Source organism: Strongylocentrotus purpuratus, unplaced genomic scaffold, assembly GCF_000002235.5.
Source record: "Strongylocentrotus purpuratus isolate Spur 01 unplaced genomic scaffold, Spur_5.0 spur5_scaffold_7, whole genome shotgun sequence".
Lineage (NCBI taxonomy): Eukaryota > Metazoa > Echinodermata > Echinoidea > Camarodonta > Strongylocentrotidae > Strongylocentrotus > Strongylocentrotus purpuratus.
Window position 1 is genome coordinate 23,093,696 of NW_022145613.1, and position 20,564 is coordinate 23,114,259.

The following is a 20,564-nucleotide window of genomic DNA, read 5'->3' on the forward strand; positions in this document are numbered from 1 at the left end:
ATGGTATTATTGCAAGATGTATGGGTTGAAGTATATGTATGTACAAACCATGTTTATATGCTTTCTTTTTCTTGCATTACTTTATAGATGTATGCCCACACTTTTTACAGACATCATAAGTGTTTACTATTATTATAAAGGTGAAGGCGTGGTTGACCTACAGTATCCATCCTTTTGTAACCATGGCAACCTCTTACCTTGCCAGATGATGGGGTTTTCTTGACTCCATGTCAACTCATCTCCAGGGTTTCTGGATGGATCGTAGATACCAACACGTACTTCGGTATTTCCTGTTTAAAATAGCACAATATTTATTTCATTACCATGGCAACCAAACAAGGTTATGAATACAAGTAAATAGTAATGCTTGACTCTTTTCCTGTCTTACATGAAAGAAGAGTTAGCGTGGTACTCTTCTGACAGACGCATACACAACACAAACAAACCCACTGAAAACGTGAGAATTGAGTGGCTTGTATATGATATCTAGCTTTTAGAGACTGACATGTACATACAATGTCCCTTGCACAGCAAATTAATGTGGGTTTTAAGGGGCATCGCTGGAGGGATTTGGGGGTATTGAAAGTTGTATCATCCCAGGTAAAAAAAAATTATACATTTTGGCAGAAATTCCATCAAGAATCGTTTTGATTTTGTTTAATGGGTAAAAAGAATGTGAATTCAATTTAGGGATGGGGATGGATGAGTTGGCAAAACAAGCGCACATGCATAATTATAGTGTCAATCACCTTGAAATAATTCGACAAACAATAACTTGATACTTGTACTCGGCTGAAATTGCAAATAATAATTCATATGTTAATCACACATTAATTTGCAAAGCCGATTTCTGAAATGCCATAACTTTCGTTTTACTACATAATTATAAGCCATGTTGCCGTTCTGAACACAGGGGATGATTTAGCTCACCTATCTGCCTCTCAACCTGCATCAGACCTTTTCTGTCACCAGCGGCAGTGAATTGGACTGGCCCAGACACCCCTTCGAAGTTGGTTTTGTTCATGATGTTGTAGAATATGTCCGCTATTTCGTCATCATCATAGCTGAAGTCGGCGATCGATTTCGGCGGATCTTTGATATAAAAGGTATCAGGAAAGGATATTCAATGTAAAGGAGGTTAAGTTCTGTTTTAAGTGAACAAATAATGTGAGCATTTTTTATTATTTTTGTTCAAGTCTGGAAGAGTAATCATAGCAGTAATGTCACGTGGAAATGAGTGCTCTTCATAATGAAATGCCTTCATATCTCAAATTTGAACTTTTAATGCCACAACTGTGTGCGGCCCCATATACATATACTTTGTGCAGTGCTTTTTACTGTTTGTAATTTTCAGAAAAATTGATTCATTTAATTGATACTAAAATCTTACATTAAATAATGATTCTTCTTCATTGCATCAATCAACAATTAGACTCATGCATGATTATAGAGTCTTTTTAAGACTTTTGTATTGCTTATATTGGGGACCGTACCATAGGGGTAGGTTTTGATAGGGTAAGGGTGAGAGCCTAAATTACTATTGAACAAATTCTTCCCTCAATTTTAGAAATGCCTTTTTAATTACATTTTCAAGATCCTTCCGGAGCTTTTCTAACTAACAAAATAAAAAGGATGATTTGTTCCCTTTTATTGTAATTTTCTGCCCCTCTTACAAAACTATATTGTTCGATTTGGGCTGTCTATTCATTCCTGCGGTTTACTCCGATGAGCGCAAGACGAAAGCATCAGTATGTCTCTTGTCAATACTATCATATCGAGGGTTCAGTGACACAAAGACGTAACTCCATATTTTGCCAAAATGAGTATTTGATATCAAAATGCCCAGAAAAATGTGGGCTTTCCAGGAAATACAAAGACTTAACTTCACCCAACACCCTAGTGAAGTCAATGGCTAGTGAAACATTGACTTGTTTCCATAATGCCCAAGTGCTCAGTGACACATAAATCAATTTTTCTGAAAATGGCCAAAATGGAGTTACGTCTTTGTGTCACTGACCCCTCGATATGGTGGATTTGTTTTCTTACCCATTCTCTGAAGCATCTCTTCAGCTTCCTGTAGCATGAGAGCTATGGTCCAGACACTGTCATACCCATAAGGAGCCTCCTGGTAACCTGAGAGACTTTCAGGGTTACCTCCGACATACTCGTTATACTCCTCCCAAAACTGCTCCGTGGTCTAAGAGATGATAGGAAATGATATGATATTCATATTGATGATGGTTAATAATGATACTCCTGTTAATGATATTGCTAATGTTACTAATACCTATACATCTAATTTAACTACTACTATACTACTACTACTACTATACTACTACTACTACTACATCTTCTTTTTCTGCTATTCTTTCTTTCTCTTACTCTCCTCTTCTTCCTCCTTGTCCTCACTCTCAGGAGAGTGTCTACAACTCCTTTCTCCGTCTTACTCCTACCCTTCCTTCTCATTCTTTCTCCTCTTTCTCTCTAGACCCCCTTTTTCTGATCTTCCTCTTCCTCGAAATTCTTCCAGCTATTGCACCTCCTCCTTATCCCTCACCCCTCTCATCGCGTATGCCTCCATCCCATCTTTCCTATCCATCTCCTCCTCCCCTCTTCTCTTATACTCACTGGCGTAGACAAGTGGTTGTCTATTGTTCCCGGGAGATAACCTATTCATCTATTGTTCCCGGGAGATAACCTATTCATCACCCTTCACTTATCATAAATAATTCCTTGAATGTTTACGTCACTACCTTACCTTTACTCTTCCCCTCATCCACCTCCCCTCCTCCTCCTCCCCTCCTCCTCCTCCTCCCCTCCTCCTTCTCCCCCTCCTCCTTCTCCCCCTCCCCTCCTCCTCCCCTCCTCCTCCCCCTGCTCCTCCTCCTCCCCTTCCTCCTCCTCCCCTTTCAACCCCTTCACTTCCTCCTACCTTTCCCGACACGCCTGGATGTTGCGCTAGACTGAGAGGTAACGCATCTGTGGTGAAGTACCCTCGTACAGCCTCATCCATCTGCTCCGAGGTGCAATCGTGAGGATGAGCTGGATCCCTTACCCTCCACCACTCATTGCTATACCAACCTAAATATAGTATGTAAAGCGAGAAACTCATGAATACAAGTAAATAAAATACTAGAATGAGGTAATTATCTCTCTTTTGTCTCCCTCGTTTTATCTATTGTATAATTTAGTGCTGATCAATACTATCTTACACAAACAACTGTTTTCACCTTTTAAAGACCTTTAATAGCTATTTCCATCTTCTTTGTCTTGTGTTTTATCCCTTTTCATCTCTCTCCTACCTTTAATAATGACCGCTGACTCTTACCTGTGATGATCCACACGTATTTTTCTCCGTACAATCCATCTTTGTAAGCCTGGCAGAATACCTGTCGCGCTCGGTTCTCATAAAAGTTACCGATGATGATACGTGCTCCTTGTTTCTGTGCAAGGTAATGAAAGAAAACAAATCTTCGGAATCTTAGAGTCGCACCTTTCGGGGTAACACATGTTCTGGGAAATACTCAGTCTACATGGGGAATATTATTATCCAATGTATGGTTCAAATTTAAAGTCATACACTATTGTGCTAATTGTTGGTGAGGGCCCATCGATTTTATTCTTACTCTGACTTGTGTGTGCGTTATAAGCTATTGTTAACCACTACGACTAGCTGCACGACCATCATTATAACCGCCATCATCACTATCAACGTGCCCTCAACCGCCATCACCATCACTACCACTATCACACCACGACCGCCATCAATGCCATCAATCCACATCGCCACGCTCATCCAGCAACCCCCCCCCCCCCATGAGGTTGGTAACTAGCATAAAAGCTTTCGAATGCGATGATCACCACCCCCACCATCATTCTCACCACTTTCATAGTCCCCACCACATTCACCACGACTACCACTCCATCCTCATCATCATCGCTACCACAAACATCATTACAGCAATCACCATTATCACCACCTTCGTCACTATCTCAATCACCATCACCATTATCACCACCACCACCACCATCACCATCACCATCACCATCATCATTATCATCATCACCACCATCATCATCATCATCACCACCATCATCACCATCACCATCATCATCATCATCATCACCATCATCATCACCATCACCATCACCATCACCATCACCATCACCATCACCATCACCATCACCATCACCATCACCCTCACCATCACCATCATCATCATCATCATCACCATCATCACCATCATCATCATCATCACCATCACCATCACCATCACCACCATTACCACCACCATTACCATCACCATCACCACCACCATCACCACCACCACCACCACCACCACTACCACACCTTCATCACTATCACCACCACCACCACCACCACCATCACCAACAGCATCACCACCACCACCACCACCACAACAACAACCACAAACACCACCATCATCCAGCAAACTCACCTTAAGGTTTGTGACTTGAAGGGAGGGGTCTTCAGAGAAGCTTTCTGATGCGATGATCTCAATTCCTTGCAAGCGAGCACCAGTCAGGAAATCCGCGGTCGGCTAGAAACATACAAAAACAAATACACATTGAAAATACTATGTCCCATTTGCAGCCAACATCAAATACTGTAGAACTTTGCAGGAATTATGAATATGTCACGTATGTCCTTATAATAATGTTAACATTATGCAAGGAAACCCGTTTACTTTCTTTACTTCACTGTCAGACACTTTTGCGTGAGAAAATTGCTTCTTTTTGTCTTCTTTGGTAATAGCAATAAAAAGAGTTGTAAAGGGTACATAAGCATTTGTCTACCTCAATAACCTAATTCTTGTAATGTGCAAAATTAATCTGATTGAATCTTTGCGCAGCACAAAACGTGCGACCATTCTGTACAAGGGTCATAAAATCAGACTATTACTTTAATAATTGCAATCACTAAAGACGATTCGATAACTAATGCTCGTTATTTTCCCACGTAAAGACATTTTCAAGACCTATCGTTTTGAATGAAGTTCTTAATTACGAAAAATTTTCAAACGCCATTGGAATTTATAACCTTTTCATTTTTTGGCATGCAAATGGGATGGTACCTTCAACTACCATTCTATTTGTTCATGTTCAATGAAGCCAAAACGCCTCTTCAAGCTATCACGCATTACCGAGCCAATGTTGGATAAAACTAATGTTCTTGTTACTCCCCCCCCCCCCAACAAAAAGCGAACAGCTTTCGCATGGTGATAGACTCCAAGAATTACGAAATTTGATTTATAAAAAAGAGTTGTCGACTCGAGAGAGAACAACACTTTAAAGTGCTCACACGTGCCGATGGGAATGTAAAAAATAGGGCAAACTACAATAACATATCCGTTTGGAGGTACGAGTCCATGTACGTGAAGAGAGCAAGCATTCCACGAGTAATTCAAGTAGATATGAAATGATGCTCTGAGTAAATATGGAGCGCATAAAGTTTATGAAATGATTTTGATGACTCGGCATTATTGTTTTTAACATGATTAAATAAATGTTGTGAAAAGACCACTTTGGCCCCATTTGGGCCTTTCTAATTTTCCCCAAAGAGCAGACAGTACGATGATCTATATATTCCTGCTCATTGTATAACAATAAACAACAGACAAACAAGGACCTTCTATTTTCTAAAACCCAGCAGATATGCAGTGATGATTCTATCTGCATTTAATGAAGCATACTTGATCATCTCTGGCCAGTATATCGAATATGCATGTCGGTGATATTTGGTTAACTCGTTGGATAGACGCTCTGCTGGCCCGAGTAATATAATAATGGAATTTGTAAGGACTCAGTAAGTAAGTTGGATGTAGCCGTTATGAAATGTTTCTTGTACGATATTCCATCCATTATACTTAAAGGTGCATCACTAATGTCGTAATGACAGAAAAAAGGATGAATATGAATTGAATTTTAGCAAATAAGTTATACTAATAATAATTTAGGGCCAACAGGGGGCAGGGCCGTCGACGAACCAAATTGAATGGGGAAGGTGATGTTGGACCAAGTCGACTAACAATTTTCAAATTTGTCGACAAGGAAAAAACAGTTGTCGGATTTTCACATTTCAAACATATGTTCAACTTTTTTCCTTAAGACATTCTTGATGAAAAGAACACATGTGCCGACAGCATTTCTTTTAGGGGGAGAGGGGTGGTGTCCATGGGTGTCGATACTTACGTAATACCTATTGTTCAGGGGGGATGAATGAATAGATCATCCCCCCTGATGAATAGGTATCAGTGACAGATCGACACCCATGGTGGTGTCGCCCCGACCGGGAAATTAGATAACACCATGGTGTACAAAGTTACACACATGGAAATGCAAGCTCTTGTATTTACTTTTTGTTGAACACAAGACACATATTTCCTGCTCACTAATTACCCTTACTTGAGTTTACACTTATGGTTCATTACGGTTAGGTGGAGGGGGGGGGGGGGTCTTTTCATGTACCGGTAACCAAACCTCGTCGTGTATGTAGGTAAGTGCATCGAAAGAAGAAACTGCACAAAATGTATTGTCTTTGGACTAGCAAATTACACTACGGAATTGAATTGTTAACATTTAAGTATAGGAAACAAAGTATACGTGTGCATTCCGGCAATACTTCGCCAACATTAAAAATGTTTATTCTCTTCGTTGTGACTTTTTTCATCTAAGAATCAATTACGAAAGACGACCCGTGTGTCAACGAACCTCGTTGTCATGATTATCTTTACTAGTCGAGGATGGAGTAGGCCTCGGAAGTCGTGTATCAATAATGAACAAGTTTAATAATGTTTCGTTTACAAGTAATCATTGTATACAAAAGTCGGAATAGAAGGGGAAACAAATCGTCATATGCAATTGCCTGCCGGAAGGAGAACCTAATATTTTGAGAGCTTTCGAATCCGTATACAAATCAAACTTCATTTGTCATGATGATACAGTGATATACAGCGAATTTATATTCAATATTTACATCTGGATTTACAAAAGGGGCGGATTTGATTATTTATGGGCTTGGTAAAATGATATCGGAATGCGACTTAAACTCATCTAACTAAGCTGAACCTGGCTTAACCCTAAAAGATTTTTTTTTTTTTTTTTTTTTTTTTGGGGGGGGGGGGGGGAGGGTGACATCCGCCGGAAACTTTCTGATCACTTCGCAATTGCGTTAACCCTTTGCCATGCATGTTAATGATACTTTTCTTTCAAGTTATATTTTTGGGAGGGGGCACCACGATCACCTGGCACATCTTGCCCCAGTCACAATGACAATTGTTTTTAACCTTGATCTAGTAAATTAAATCACAACAGCGCTACTTAATGTGCGGAAGCTGTGATAGAGAAATGGTATCGACTTTTAAGATCGATGAATAATTAGTGCAACGATATGACATCATTGATTTTCCTTCAAAAGAGACCTTTCACCGTAGATAATAGCTATAGACAGAGAGAGCGAGCAATGCGAGATGACCATGACTAGGCAAATAAACAAGTTCAAATGGATGGTATATCGATGATATGTATTGGCGTTTTGCGAGTAAGAACAAAAAGAAGTAGGTACATGTACATTTTAATTGATGATCAAATTAATAACTGATGAATGAGTACATGACATTTTGAAAGCCCTCTATCATTTGTTCACATGATCGTCGTAAAAGTGAAAACATGTGATTTGTTTCGTATTTCAATTCGTGTATCTAGGCAACTCAGATAGTGTTGGGCGTATGCGAGGGAAAGCGTAAGGCTATGGGCCTGCAGCCTCAAAAAAATTCTATAAAAATAACGCTGTAAATCAATGCACAACTGATTACTAAAAAATAAAAGGTCCCCAAAATTCTCATTAGCTCGCTAAAGCAATCTGAAGAAACAAGAAAGGTAGTTTCTTATCTGCTAAGAAACGACAGCTTACTCCATTACTCCCCGGGGGAACCATGTCCATACGATAAGCACATGCCAAATAAATAGTATCAAAATGTGTTTTGAAATTTTTTCTTTCCAAGATTGATCGGACTCTGAAAATTGAAGCGACACTCAATTGTATATCAAGATATTGTATTTCAAACATGCCTAAAAGAATACCCACTTCAACAGACTTTTAATAACTGACTTAATGGGGAAATGAAAAATGACGCCATATAAATGCAGTGAATCATAAGCATTATCGCCCTTTTAAAGTAGACGCCGTAGAACATTAATGATTCGCATCCTCCATGTTATTTTATACCTTTTTCAAGTTTTAAGCTTCATCATTTATCAGAAGACCGTTTAAAAGACCTAGAATGAGTGACATTATGGGCTCGTAATCCTGAACAGAATGTCAAAAACACCACAGAAAATTAATGATTATCTTATAGATGGGAAGGGGGGGGGGGTAATGTTATGTTTGTCCTGATATAACCTCAAACTCGTAAAGGAAAGAAGATGTGGCATGCCTGAAAAATTATTTGGGTAAGGTGAATTCAAGGAACCAAACTCATGTTCAATAATATTAACAAACAAAGAATAATGATTTGTCTATCTACCATCAAGGGACATATCACGTTATGTTTTCCATTCAAATGATGGACAGTATCGGAAATTGAACCACAACTCAATTAATTTTCTCTTTCTTAAGATACACATGATGGTAGATCACAAAGTTCGCACTTACATTTTTTTTTTGAGAGAGAGGGAGAAAGATAGAGATAGAGAGAAAGAGAGAGAAAGAGAGAGAAAGAGAGAGAGAGACAGAGAGAAAGAGCGAGAGAGAGAGAGAAAGAGCGAGAGAGAGAGAAAGAGAGAGAGAGAGAGAGAGAGAGAGAAAGAGAGAGGGATGTGTCTTGAATATTTCTCTTGTAAGGCCAAATAAAACAAAAACATTATTAGCGTCCCGATTTTTTGAAAAATAGGAAGGAGGCGGCCCCTTTTTTTAAATCTTTTTTTCAAAATGGCCGCTCAAAATAGCCGCTTGGTACATTTTCCCTGACAGTCGGGCTATTTTTCGAGATTAATTTGTATATCAAGATATATTACTTTAAACATGTCTTAAAGATTTATCCATTTCAAGATACACAATATGGGGAAAATGAGAAATGACGCATTAATTGCTGTGAATCATGACCATCAATAGTCTCTTAATGAAGACACCGTAGAACATTACTCATTCACATCATACATGTCGTTGTATATCTTTTTCAAGTTTGACTTCAATAATTTCAGAAGACGGTTTAATGAACTACAATGAGTGACATTATGGGCTCGTAGATCCTGAAAAGAAATGTCATAACACTACCACAAGTAATGATTAGCTTATCGATGGGAAGGGGGGGGGGCGCAATAATGTTATATTTATCATAATATAACCTCAAACTCGTGAAGGGGGAATATATGCATGTCTAAAACATTAGTATGGGCAAGGTAACATCAAGCAACGAAATTCATATTCAATAAAAAAAAAAAAAAGAATAGGAATATGTCTACTGTGGATATGAAGGTTATAGAAGGAGGAATCAAAGAATAACTTAAGAAAAGGTTAAAGAAGGAAGAAACAAAGAATATCAGGATAAAAGGTTATAGAAGGAAGTAAAACAGGATAAAATAAGAAAAGGTTTGAAGAAAGAAACAACGAATATCATAAGAAAAGGTTATATAATGAAATAAAACAGGATAACATAAGAAAAGGTTATAGAAGGAAGAAACGAAGAAAAACATCAGAAAAGGTTATTTAGAAGAAACAAAGGATAACATAAGAGAAGGTTATAGAAGTAAGAAACAAAGAAAATCATAAGAAAAGGTTATAGAAGTAAGAAACAAAGAAAAACATAAGACAAGGTTGTCGAAGGAAGTGAATCTACTGTGTTTGAAAGATGACCCTGATCTATTTTGTCCTCTTAAAGCTTTGAAGCTTATCAATAAAAAACGATTATCGATTAGGTTTTAATAGACCAACTAGATGCACCGAGAAAAATACATTTCTATCAAAGTCGTGCCTTTGAATAACGTCGTGTATTGTCTGCATGGCCGTGAACAAGATTGATTGGGAAATAATTATGTATCGCAATAAACCATAAAATGTGATATTGATCATGTTGTTTAGGTGCAAGGTAAGTAGATGGGTAAGCGAATGAGAGAGAGTGAGAGAGAGAGAAAGAGAGAGAGAGAGAGGGAGAGACAGAGAGAGACAGAGAGACATAGACAGAGAGAGACAGAGAGAGAGACAAACAGAGAGAGAGAGAGAGAGAGAGAGAGAGGCAGACAGACAGACATATTAATGACTTTAAAATATATCAATGTCAATCAAATGAAAGTATTGATATTTCTGAATGAAAGATTCTCAACGGGATAAAGATTCCAAATGCCGATTAATAAAATTGATTACTGACTAGGTTTTAATAGATCAACAAAATACCGAGAAAAAAAATACATTTCACCCAAATTCACGTCCTCGATTAATCCTATTTATTACCTGGAAAGAGATTGGTTTGATATCATGTAACACCTCAAACCATTAAATGCGATATTGATTATGTGCACACTGAGTAGATGGGTAAGATAGCGAGAAATATTGATGTCTTTGAAATCGACAAACGTCAATAATCTGACAGTATTGGAGTTTCTGGGCCCCGTCTTATACAAGTTGCGATTGATCCAAATCAATCGCAAGTCCTCCAATCAATCGCGAGTTGGGCAGTCTCCTATCTTCCATGTACAAAGTTGCGATTGATATCAATCGTAAATAAATTGCGATTAATATCAAATCTTAATGAGATAGGGCCCTGAATTGAATATCCTCAATTGGATAGCATAAGGTAAAACAAAGGAAAGATAGATACCCGACCATTAAGAAGAAAAGTACTTAAAAATAGGCTAGTAAAACAGGCTTGTGCTTATGCGATCGTCCTGTTGCAATATATCTCAATAAATTAATGAAAGAATGATTAGATAAGTAATAAAGTAAGTAAGTAAGTAAGTAAGCCTGCAAGTAAGTAAGTGAGTGATTGAGTGATTGAGTGAGTATTTGAACAAGTAAGTAAGTAAGTAAACAAGTAAGTCAGTTATAAAGTGAATGAGTGAGTGAGTAAGTAAATATGTAATAATAATAATAATAATAGTTCGTCCTTATACAGTGCGTCCCAGAAAAAAAGAAACCGAGAAGTATCGATGTTCTATCATAACTTTATCACAACTATAATTAATAAATGATACATATTTGGAAAGCTTAGAGTCTCCTCTTTCATGTGATGCTACTCAGATAATGTGATTAAGTTATGGTAAATCATCGATACTTCTCGGTTTCGTTTTTTCTGGGACGCACTGTATAGCGCATTTCAGGACCGCAGGCCCTCTCAATGCGCTTTACAGATATATATTATTACCCGGGTCATCGGATTCATGCTTACTCGCACACAAATGTATGCACATTCTCCACTCCCTGGGGAGCATTCCAGCACGTCGCCATTTTACAAGCGCCACTTGCTTATCTAACCACATTAACTTTCGCATCCTACCGGGTACCCATTTAACACCTGGGTGGAGAGTGGCAAATGTAGATCAATGTCTTGCCAAAGGACATTAGTAAGTAAGAGAGTAAGTGGTTGAGTAAGTAAACAAGTGGGCAATTAAGTAAGAAAATAAAGTAAGTTACTAACTAACTTGATATATAATTTTTGTATAAGCTTACTTGAAATATTTGTAAAACAAGAGACAGGTGTTTAATCCCCATGAAGTAAAACAAAAGAAAAAGCAAAACTCCCCTTTTTGCAGTTTCGATATGTAATTTGAGGTCAACTATGCCTTTTCACTCTGGTTTGCTAACCATCACACACATTCTAAGCTCTAAGCACAACTTACACTTTACTATATTTCATATGAATTATAGATACATCTCATGATTTTTGATACGCCACTATCTCTGTTGAAGAGAGAGAGAGAGAGAGAGAGAGAGAGAAGGGGGAGAGAGAGAGAGAGAGGGGGAGGGGGAAGGGAGAGAGTGAGAGAGAGAGAAAAAAAAGGGGGGGGGGTGTGATCTAGATTTCGCAACGGAAAGATATACTCAATTAAATTGCATTGGTCTGGTTATCGCATTAGATTAGAACTGTGACCTTCATGATCTTCCCAGCATACACAAGGATTTTACTACGATGGAAGTATCAATTGTGGAGCAAGCAGGGCAATGAAAAATGAAGGGGGATATAAACAATTTTTTGAAAAAACTATTGCAATACAAAATAACGATTATTGTGACTATTTGTATAGCGTCAATTAGATTGCGGAAATTCTCAAGGAAAATACATTTAGATACGTGTTCAATATGACCTGAGTAGTGTTTTTATGTAAAATTGGACAAATCCACGTAGTGGAAAATACCCTTCTTGCTCAGACCCCTGTATAATAAATTGTCACTGATCGGGGCATATTAATAGTTGGTAGAGCTCTGCAGGTTTAGACATGATGAAAAGTATTATATAAAATCAAATCAAATTAAATCGGATAAAATTGAATTATTGGAAAACCTTAAGATCATCCACACACAATAAACATGTAGGCTAGCAGGTCAATGCCACTCGTGTCGAAGAGATAATAATATTGGTTGCCGTTTAAATTAATAAAAGAAATCCGGCTAATACTCTCTGTGGGTTTCTACGTTAGAGAGTATTGCGTATCGTCATGTGTTAGCCTCTGAGTTAAAAACACAACCAAAACAACAACGAAATACTGATAATAATGTACTTTGATGTCGAGTGGCGACCTATGGCAATTAAAGTGAGGTAACACGAACTTGACAACAAAAAGCCACATAAATAATTTTGATTACATGGATATTCAATACGTCACTTACCAGTGAGAACAGTTCGATGGTTTGGTGCAAAGTGGCGACCTTACGCCAGTTGAAATGATGTAACATGGCGAACTTGACGACATTGAAGACCGTCTCAGGAGGGAACATCCTGAAGAACTTTGGAAAGAGGTCCCGTTCTGATAACTTGGGAGAGGCTGATGAGTACGACAACTGGACGGCAAAGAGGGAACCGCAAAATAGTTTTGTTAACAAAAAATACTTGGTATAAATGTTTAACAATAGGGGCGTTCACAACTGAGATTTAAAAATCGATCTTAATTGCATCGCGATCCAAATCGCACTATTTATAATGTGTGAACGGGACTATAATTTTTTTTCATCGTTTTAAATATTATTTGGAAAACTGCTAGGCAACTATTGCTTTGTAATATAAGGGTAATTGTTCAATTCACACTCTAAACAAAAAACATTATTTCTGATAACTCACAAGGTGCCTAATGTGGTTTTGCTTATTCAGTATGCAATTTCTAACAAGTTCAACATTTTGCTGGTCTTTGAGCAGGCCAAGCAACAAACAACAAAATATTTTGTTCTTCTTAAATGTGATGCAATGCCTGTATCAGTAACTAGAAGACATTGCACCATTTGCTGCTTCCTCTTACTGAAGTTTAATTTACTCAAACCGGATTGTTAAAAATATAACTAAAAAGATGTTACATTATGAAATGGTGACAACAACAAACAAAAACAATTACAGGGTTATATACAACATGAAAAGTAGAAATTAGGAAATTAATAGGGAGATTCTATTAATGGAAAAGAATAATAAAAATATATATACCCACATGTAATGGGTAAATAGTTGGTTCACGTCTAAAGAAGTTGATACAAATGTAAATATGATACATACATGTACAGTTGAAATTATCATAGCATATCAATTCTATTGTTCCATCATTTTAAATGTATTTAGTCCCTGTGTTTATTGCACCAAATCCCCTGAACATCTAATATCAAGACGCAATTCATTCCAAGTGTGCGCGCGCGCGCGCGCGCGTGTGTGTGTGTGTGTGTGTAATTGTTTTTTTGTTTTTTTACAGACGTGTATCAATTAGATATGATTATTTACGTCTGGGGATCGACCTTTAACGTCACCAGCCGAAAGACAGCAAGTATTAATTGCCGCATTTATAACCGTATTTCTATAAAATTCAGACTTACATAAGTCCTTTCTTGTGTGTGGGTGTTAATACTTCGCCTGGTTAACCTTTTCCCCTTTTGTTATAGGCTAGATGAGCGCGTGCCCTCGAAACTCAACATAATGTACAAACGAGAGAGAAATAAAGGAAAAGCTGGAACGAACATGAAAATAACATGAAAGACCCTCCTTCCAATACCTTCACCTAATCGGTGACATATTAAATTCATCTTTCATGCACCGAGAAAAACCGGTGCCGCCCCGATTATGGTAGCGCCCCCTCCCCCTCACAATCAGATCCCACGCTTCGCCACTGTACTAGAAAGCAATCAGTTAGATTTTCAATCACTAAATCAAAGGTCTACCTTTCATAAACTGAACTATATAGGCTCAAGAAATATCGACATGTTAATATCTCTTCTCGAAAACATGTAATAATGACGAGCGGTCCTTCATGTATATCAATTTCGTAACCAGGTCAGCCAAACGTTTTTTTGACAAATCTGGAACAGGTTTATTGTGAGTATATAAAGGAATATAAAAACAAGGTTTGACGTAAAAAGAAAATTATTTAAAAAATAGAAATAGAACAAAAATAAAAAATGCGGGGTGGGGAAGGGGGTTGATGTAGCGCACTTACGCTTGAATGTCGTTATTATTTATTTGTTTAATGTATACAAACCTTTAAAGGGCATGCTTTTCATACCCTATTTGGAGCAGGTAAGTTACCCTGTGTATATCTCTAGTGTATTTATTTACTTATTCATTTTCTTTTGTAGGTGTGTTTGTGTGGATTTGTGTTGTGTTTGTGGGAGGGGGTGGGGTGACGGTAGCGCGCTTCTGCATAGTTCTGCTCGAATGAAGCAGTATAATAAAAGGTGTTATTAGATAATCCTTGCCCCCTCTGGTCTGTGGTATATATACTGTCATGTATATACTTCATCGATCTCTTAGATCTAGATATACAAATTATGACTGATAGATCTGTGTCAGTTTATTGATAATCTAATAAGGGTTTGATACCCTCAACGCATTGGAGCGCGAGTAGTCATGGTCATCAATGCGACTGGGCAAGGCTATAACGAACCATGCATTGCCTTTCAATCTACTTTCAAAGATAGGAAGATACAGGGGACAAGGAGACGTGTACCCCCCACCCTACCCCCACAGAAAACATAAACAAAATAACAATTATGAACTCGTAAGGAAAGATTGATGATGCCTCCCTATCAGACAGTTGGAAGGGCCGTCAGAATTTTTTTAGCAGGTTTGCGGTAAAAATGAGTTTGCGAAAAATGTGAGAATCCGGTTTTGGGGGTCAGCGATTTTAAGAAAAAAACGTACGCTCCTGAAAGTGTGATACAATTTTTGTTCCGCTTGTCAGAAGAATTTCTGAATCTCAAGGAAACCTTGGACCCCCCCCCCCCCCCTTCGTTAAAATAAACCTGGATCCGCCCGACATATCCGCTCCACTTTAGAGAGCATGTCGTCTATGTGATGGTTTTCTGCAAATTGTTTTATAGACGAGGGGGAAAAATAAGTATATTTCCCCAGGGAAATGAAATGGCAATGATTAACTTTACACCATCTATTGGAAGAGCTCATTACCCTCGAATATAGGGCCTATTGCTTGTATTGTTACTGTATATGAAGACAAAGCACACACCCACATTTCGTCATCCCTTTTCATGCATTGACCTGAAAGGTTTTAATAATTGAATGGCCGAGAATGTCATATTGTGTATAAACAATTCCCCCCCCCCTACGAGCTAAAATGGCATTTTCGTGCACCTTCCTTGCTGTTTCGATCTACATAACAACAATAATAATTAAATGAACGAGAATGTGATACTGTGTATAAGCAATTTTTCTCCCTCCATTAATAATTTTTTACGAGCTAAAATGGCATGTTCATGGCCCTTCCTTGCTATTTTAATCTACATAAGAGCACCATTCATCATTCCCAAACATAAAGAAGAAAAAGAAAAATAAGAGAGACAATATGGTAAGAGGTCGCAAAATTCATATAATTGAAACCAAGCTACTGATTTCATTATAAAACAAGAGTAACCATAATCATAACAATCATTTCAGCTTGAAGTTGATACAGTACTTATTATTACTCCGGTGTTACTTCTCAATGTGTGAGCTATCGTTTTCATCAATTTTGCGTTCGTATTGCAATATTCTGGAGAAAACCTATCAACATGTCTGTTTTGAATGTAATATAATAAAAGGATTCTGGGAAAAATGTGCTGATAAATTCAATTTACCAATTCTTAAGAAACTGCCTTGGAAAGAAATTCATATAGGAAGAAATGGGACTAATATGAAAAAAGAGCACTTACTAAACCACATTCTGATTTTTATTAAATCGATGATTTTTAGTAGCAGAGAGGACGGAGAGCCTCTAAATGTAAATGAAGTAAAAGATAAATTTAGGAAATAAAATAGGAAATAGGAAAAAAACTTGCAATAAAAAGGGATAATCTTTCCATTCACTTAAAAATGGGAGGCCTTTGAAGGTTCTGTGTGATATAAATACACTTGAAAGCAGCAATTTCCCAGCCCTATATCCGAGCAGTCTTCTTTGCATTGTATTTGTGTTTGTTTGTTTGATTGATTGTTTTGTTTTGTTTTGTTTTTTATATTTTTTATTCTATCTTTCTCTCTCTCTCTGGGGGAGTTATTCTTTTTTCAAAAGTAGCACTTAAAAAAATATATTGACAGATTATATTATTTCATGTACAAGCATTAACTTATTTTTTTAATTTTTTTTGTTTTGTAAGAAGAAATAATGAACCTGAAATGACTTTATCATTATCATTATTACTATTATTGTTTTAAACGAATAAGGATATGTATGAACGAGTTGTTTTGTTTAGCAAATGATGTTAATTAAGAATTATACTTTTGTATTGTATTCTGATTATTCTGAATGTGATGTAAAGTCAGAATGGTGTAAATTGCATGATGTTGATTATATGCACTGCTTCTGGTATTGAGGAAATAAAAAAACATCTTATACAAAACTGTTTAAAAAATGAAAGAAATCTTGAAGAATTTGTGTGTGGTAAATAGAACAATTTATTTCTCGTTCTAGATTTACTTTAAATCATACCATCTGAAAAAAGAGAAAATTAGGAAAGTAAAAGGAAGATGTTTAAACTTAAATGTAGTTGCATATCCTTATCACTCAAACAACATACCTTCTTTTTTCTTTTGCTAAAGAATAGGTGAACTCCACATTGATGCTACGGTAGCTGACGACATTGTTTGTTTTATTTTAATTTTTAATTTTTTAATATGTTTTATTTGGGGGTGGGTGGGGTGGGGTGGGGTGGGGGGATGAACATCACAAGCACAAAAGGAATTAATATGCAACAATAAAAGCCGCATTTTAAAAGTAGGGACAATCATCAGTCCAGCTAAGTCTTCAACCATCTTGTATTAAATTCCGGTCATTCAGTATTTTCCTATTTTACATTGAAATGTTGGGGAAATAAACCTTATCATATCATATCATATCATCAAATCACAGACACATTAGTAGAAAATAAGGTTCCTATTTTTCTCAAATCAAGGAAAGTTAGAACCTGTAAAACTTTCGTTTTAAAAATGCAAGCAAGAATTCAAAACTTATCTTCCTTATAAACACAACTTAATGCCTACCTTTTTGCTGAACGAGAGCTGCATTTCCGAGAATCTGATTTCCTTCTCGAACACAGCGAATTTCTCAATTTATCCTTCCGTCAAATTATTCATTACACTGCCATTTTCGAAACGCAAACCCATTACCCTATGGATTATATTCTAATAGTTTTATCTGTGAATCCTAACATCTAATTTTCAAGTGAAGCCTTGCAAAAATTCACAGCTCAACTATTGCTGTTTTCGAATTCAAACTCGTTGTCTTTTTGTATTATTATTATTGTACCAGTTGAAGGCCCTTTTTCTGATAAATGAAATTTTATTCAACACAGATACAACTGAATAAAAAAAGGTGATGGAAAATACCTAATCCTCACTAATAACTATCTGCCATGATGAAACAGGAATCATCAGTAGATTATAGCTGATATTGTAAACACGAACCAGCACTCAGTTGAAGGATCAAACCGGAGAATGTCACACGCAATCGAAATGTATGTCATTGATGTCTTTTGAATTGTCATTTTCTCTATCCCGATGTTTTCACGACGATGGAAAATTAATTTCGTTTATCCCCATAGTTACTCATCACAATGAATTGCATCGAAATACTCGCTCCTTTTAATGAAAATCTAATCATGCCTTTCCATTTCAAACCTAAAAAACCCTCAGAGATTGTGTCGGCCTTATTCATATTTATCAATCTAGGTCAAAATCGGAAGAGGAGTCGCCACACTGCGCAAAACATCCGATATCCGGCTTATTTGATTAGTTACTGTATAGGTTAAGATCTCAAATGCTGGAATCTTCACTTACATTCTAATCTAATATAGACTCTTCCCATTTCCTCACTGTCCTTTTGTACCACTTGAAATATAAAAATTGCCAAAGTATCAGAGTTATACTTTGAATTGATTTCAACGCCGTGTCGTGCCCTTCTTGTATATACAATATATATTACTGTCAACTTGTCCAGTGTTATCCTACATACAGGCGGGTTTAGGGGGCGAAGCGAAACCGGCCCATACCCCCCTCCCATGCCCCCGCCCTCCTTTGAAACCCAACTGGTATACTTTTAGTACCTAAGTCCAAAATGTGCCCCCTCCCTTTGAGGTGATAATGTTTTATTCTTTTCAGCAAATTTTTAGGAATGTTGTGCCCCCGCTTGTGAAACATCCTGGATCCGCCCCAGAAACTACAGCTTTATATTAAAAAGTGGGTTGTTGTTTCCGTACATCGGCATCTTAACAAAATGATCAAACATCTTACAAATCGAATTTGAGCAGTGTGTCATTCTTTGTCCATGCTACGTGAAATCTACGACCGTTGTTGTTCATTTCTTCTCAACTAGCATGTCTTCTAGCTGATGATTTAAAAGATGTCAGGTGTTACCCTTTCCTTTCTAAAATGAGTTGTTATAAACACCAGATTCCATGATTTCACACGACCTGATTTTGTCAAAATCCCATATTGCCTCTATAAAAAGCTATATCCACAAGCATTCAAAGAACACTACCTACCTGAAGCAGGTTTCATAGGTATGATGCGTGAGCTGTTGGTTGGGTAACGATAGATATTGCCTCTGTAACAAACTTTATCCACAAGCACTCAAAAAACACTACTTACCTGAAGCAGGTTCTATAAGTGTGATGCTTGAGCTGTTGGTTGGGTAACGATAGATATTGCCTCTATAACAAACTTTATCCACAAGCACTCAAAAAACACTACTTACCTGAAGCAGGTTCTATAAGTGTGATGCTTGAGCTGTTGGTTGGGTAACGATAGATATTGCCTCTATAACAAACTATATCAACAAGCATTCAAAGAACACTACCTACCTGAAGCAGGTTCCATAGCTTGATCTTTTGGTTGGGTATTACGATAGATATTGCCTCTATAATAAACTATATCCACAAGCATTCGAAGAACACTACTTACCTGAAGCAGGTTCCATAGATGTGATGCTTGTGCCGTTGGCTGGGTAACGATGGAACATCCTGCACCTAGGACCATGATCTTTGTCGTAGACGTGTTGTAGAGTTCTTTATACATTACATCCGTTCCTTTCCCGCCGTTACACTGCATAGAGAGAAACAAAAAAAAATAGACAATTTTTTATACAAGTCATACAAGTGTTGGTCGAATAAGATTGGGCTTTGAATGCTCTAATGCATAATCCACTTATAATTAGAAACAACTCAAAATGTTGGGTAAACTATTGTTTGTGTAGCCGCATATACCCATTCTTGAGTTTTTTTGCGTTTCACTTTGAACGTGTGGTTTCCAGCAGCAACCACATTTTAGTGGTATACATGTACTATTAAACAACCAATATATATATATATTTTTGTTTGCCTAATAGATTAATAATCATTTAAATAAAGATGGTAACAAACATGGATACATGTTGGTAGGAAAATTAATAAAAATAATTAGGATGATTCTAAAAAATGATTGTGATGCTAGTAAATGAAAATAGGAAGAAATGGTATAGACGTGTTGTGGTCTAGTGGATAAGCCACCAGACTGTATATCGTCATGGTTCGCCGTGGCACTAATTTACTTTGGAAAGACATTAATCTGCATTTTGCCACACTCGACCCTGGTGAGGTAAAAGAAGACCTGGTAGGAATTAATTACTTTAAATGCTAGAGCGCCATACTGGCAGCCATGCTAAAGCCGGAGTATTGTGTAGCACCAGCAGTGTAAAGTTTGACAGATACTATGAGCGCTAAAGAACCCACTATTATTATTGAGGAGGGGAATACTGGGAAAATGTTTAGCTCTTGCAGATTAATAGCTCCGGAAGACGCTGTATAAATTATTTAAATACAGATGATAACAAACATGGAATATAAGAGAAAAGAATGTCATCCGCAGATTAAATACAAACAATATGATAGAAATGTCCTC

At 37.2% G+C, this 20,564-nt stretch overlaps 1 protein-coding gene across 1 annotated transcript in view; it reads right to left on the reverse strand.

Annotated features, from left to right (window-relative positions):
- The window catches only part of LOC577824 (gamma-aminobutyric acid type B receptor subunit 2), a 28,579-nt gene extending 8,865 nt beyond the window's left edge, over positions 1 to 19,714 (reverse strand). The window contains exons 1-8 of the mRNA XM_030975019.1: positions 19,590 to 19,714; positions 12,842 to 13,012; positions 4,461 to 4,562; positions 3,329 to 3,443; positions 2,933 to 3,081; positions 2,047 to 2,197; positions 931 to 1,092; positions 198 to 290 (exon numbers count right to left, since the gene is read on the reverse strand). Coding sequence (XP_030830879.1) covers positions 198 to 290; positions 931 to 1,092; positions 2,047 to 2,197; positions 2,933 to 3,081; positions 3,329 to 3,443; positions 4,461 to 4,562; positions 12,842 to 13,012; positions 19,590 to 19,703 — 1,057 coding nt within the window. The 5' untranslated portion in view covers positions 19,704 to 19,714. The remainder of the gene's footprint in view (positions 1 to 197; positions 291 to 930; positions 1,093 to 2,046; positions 2,198 to 2,932; positions 3,082 to 3,328; positions 3,444 to 4,460; positions 4,563 to 12,841; positions 13,013 to 19,589) is intronic.
- Between the last annotated feature and the right edge of the window lie 850 nt (positions 19,715 to 20,564).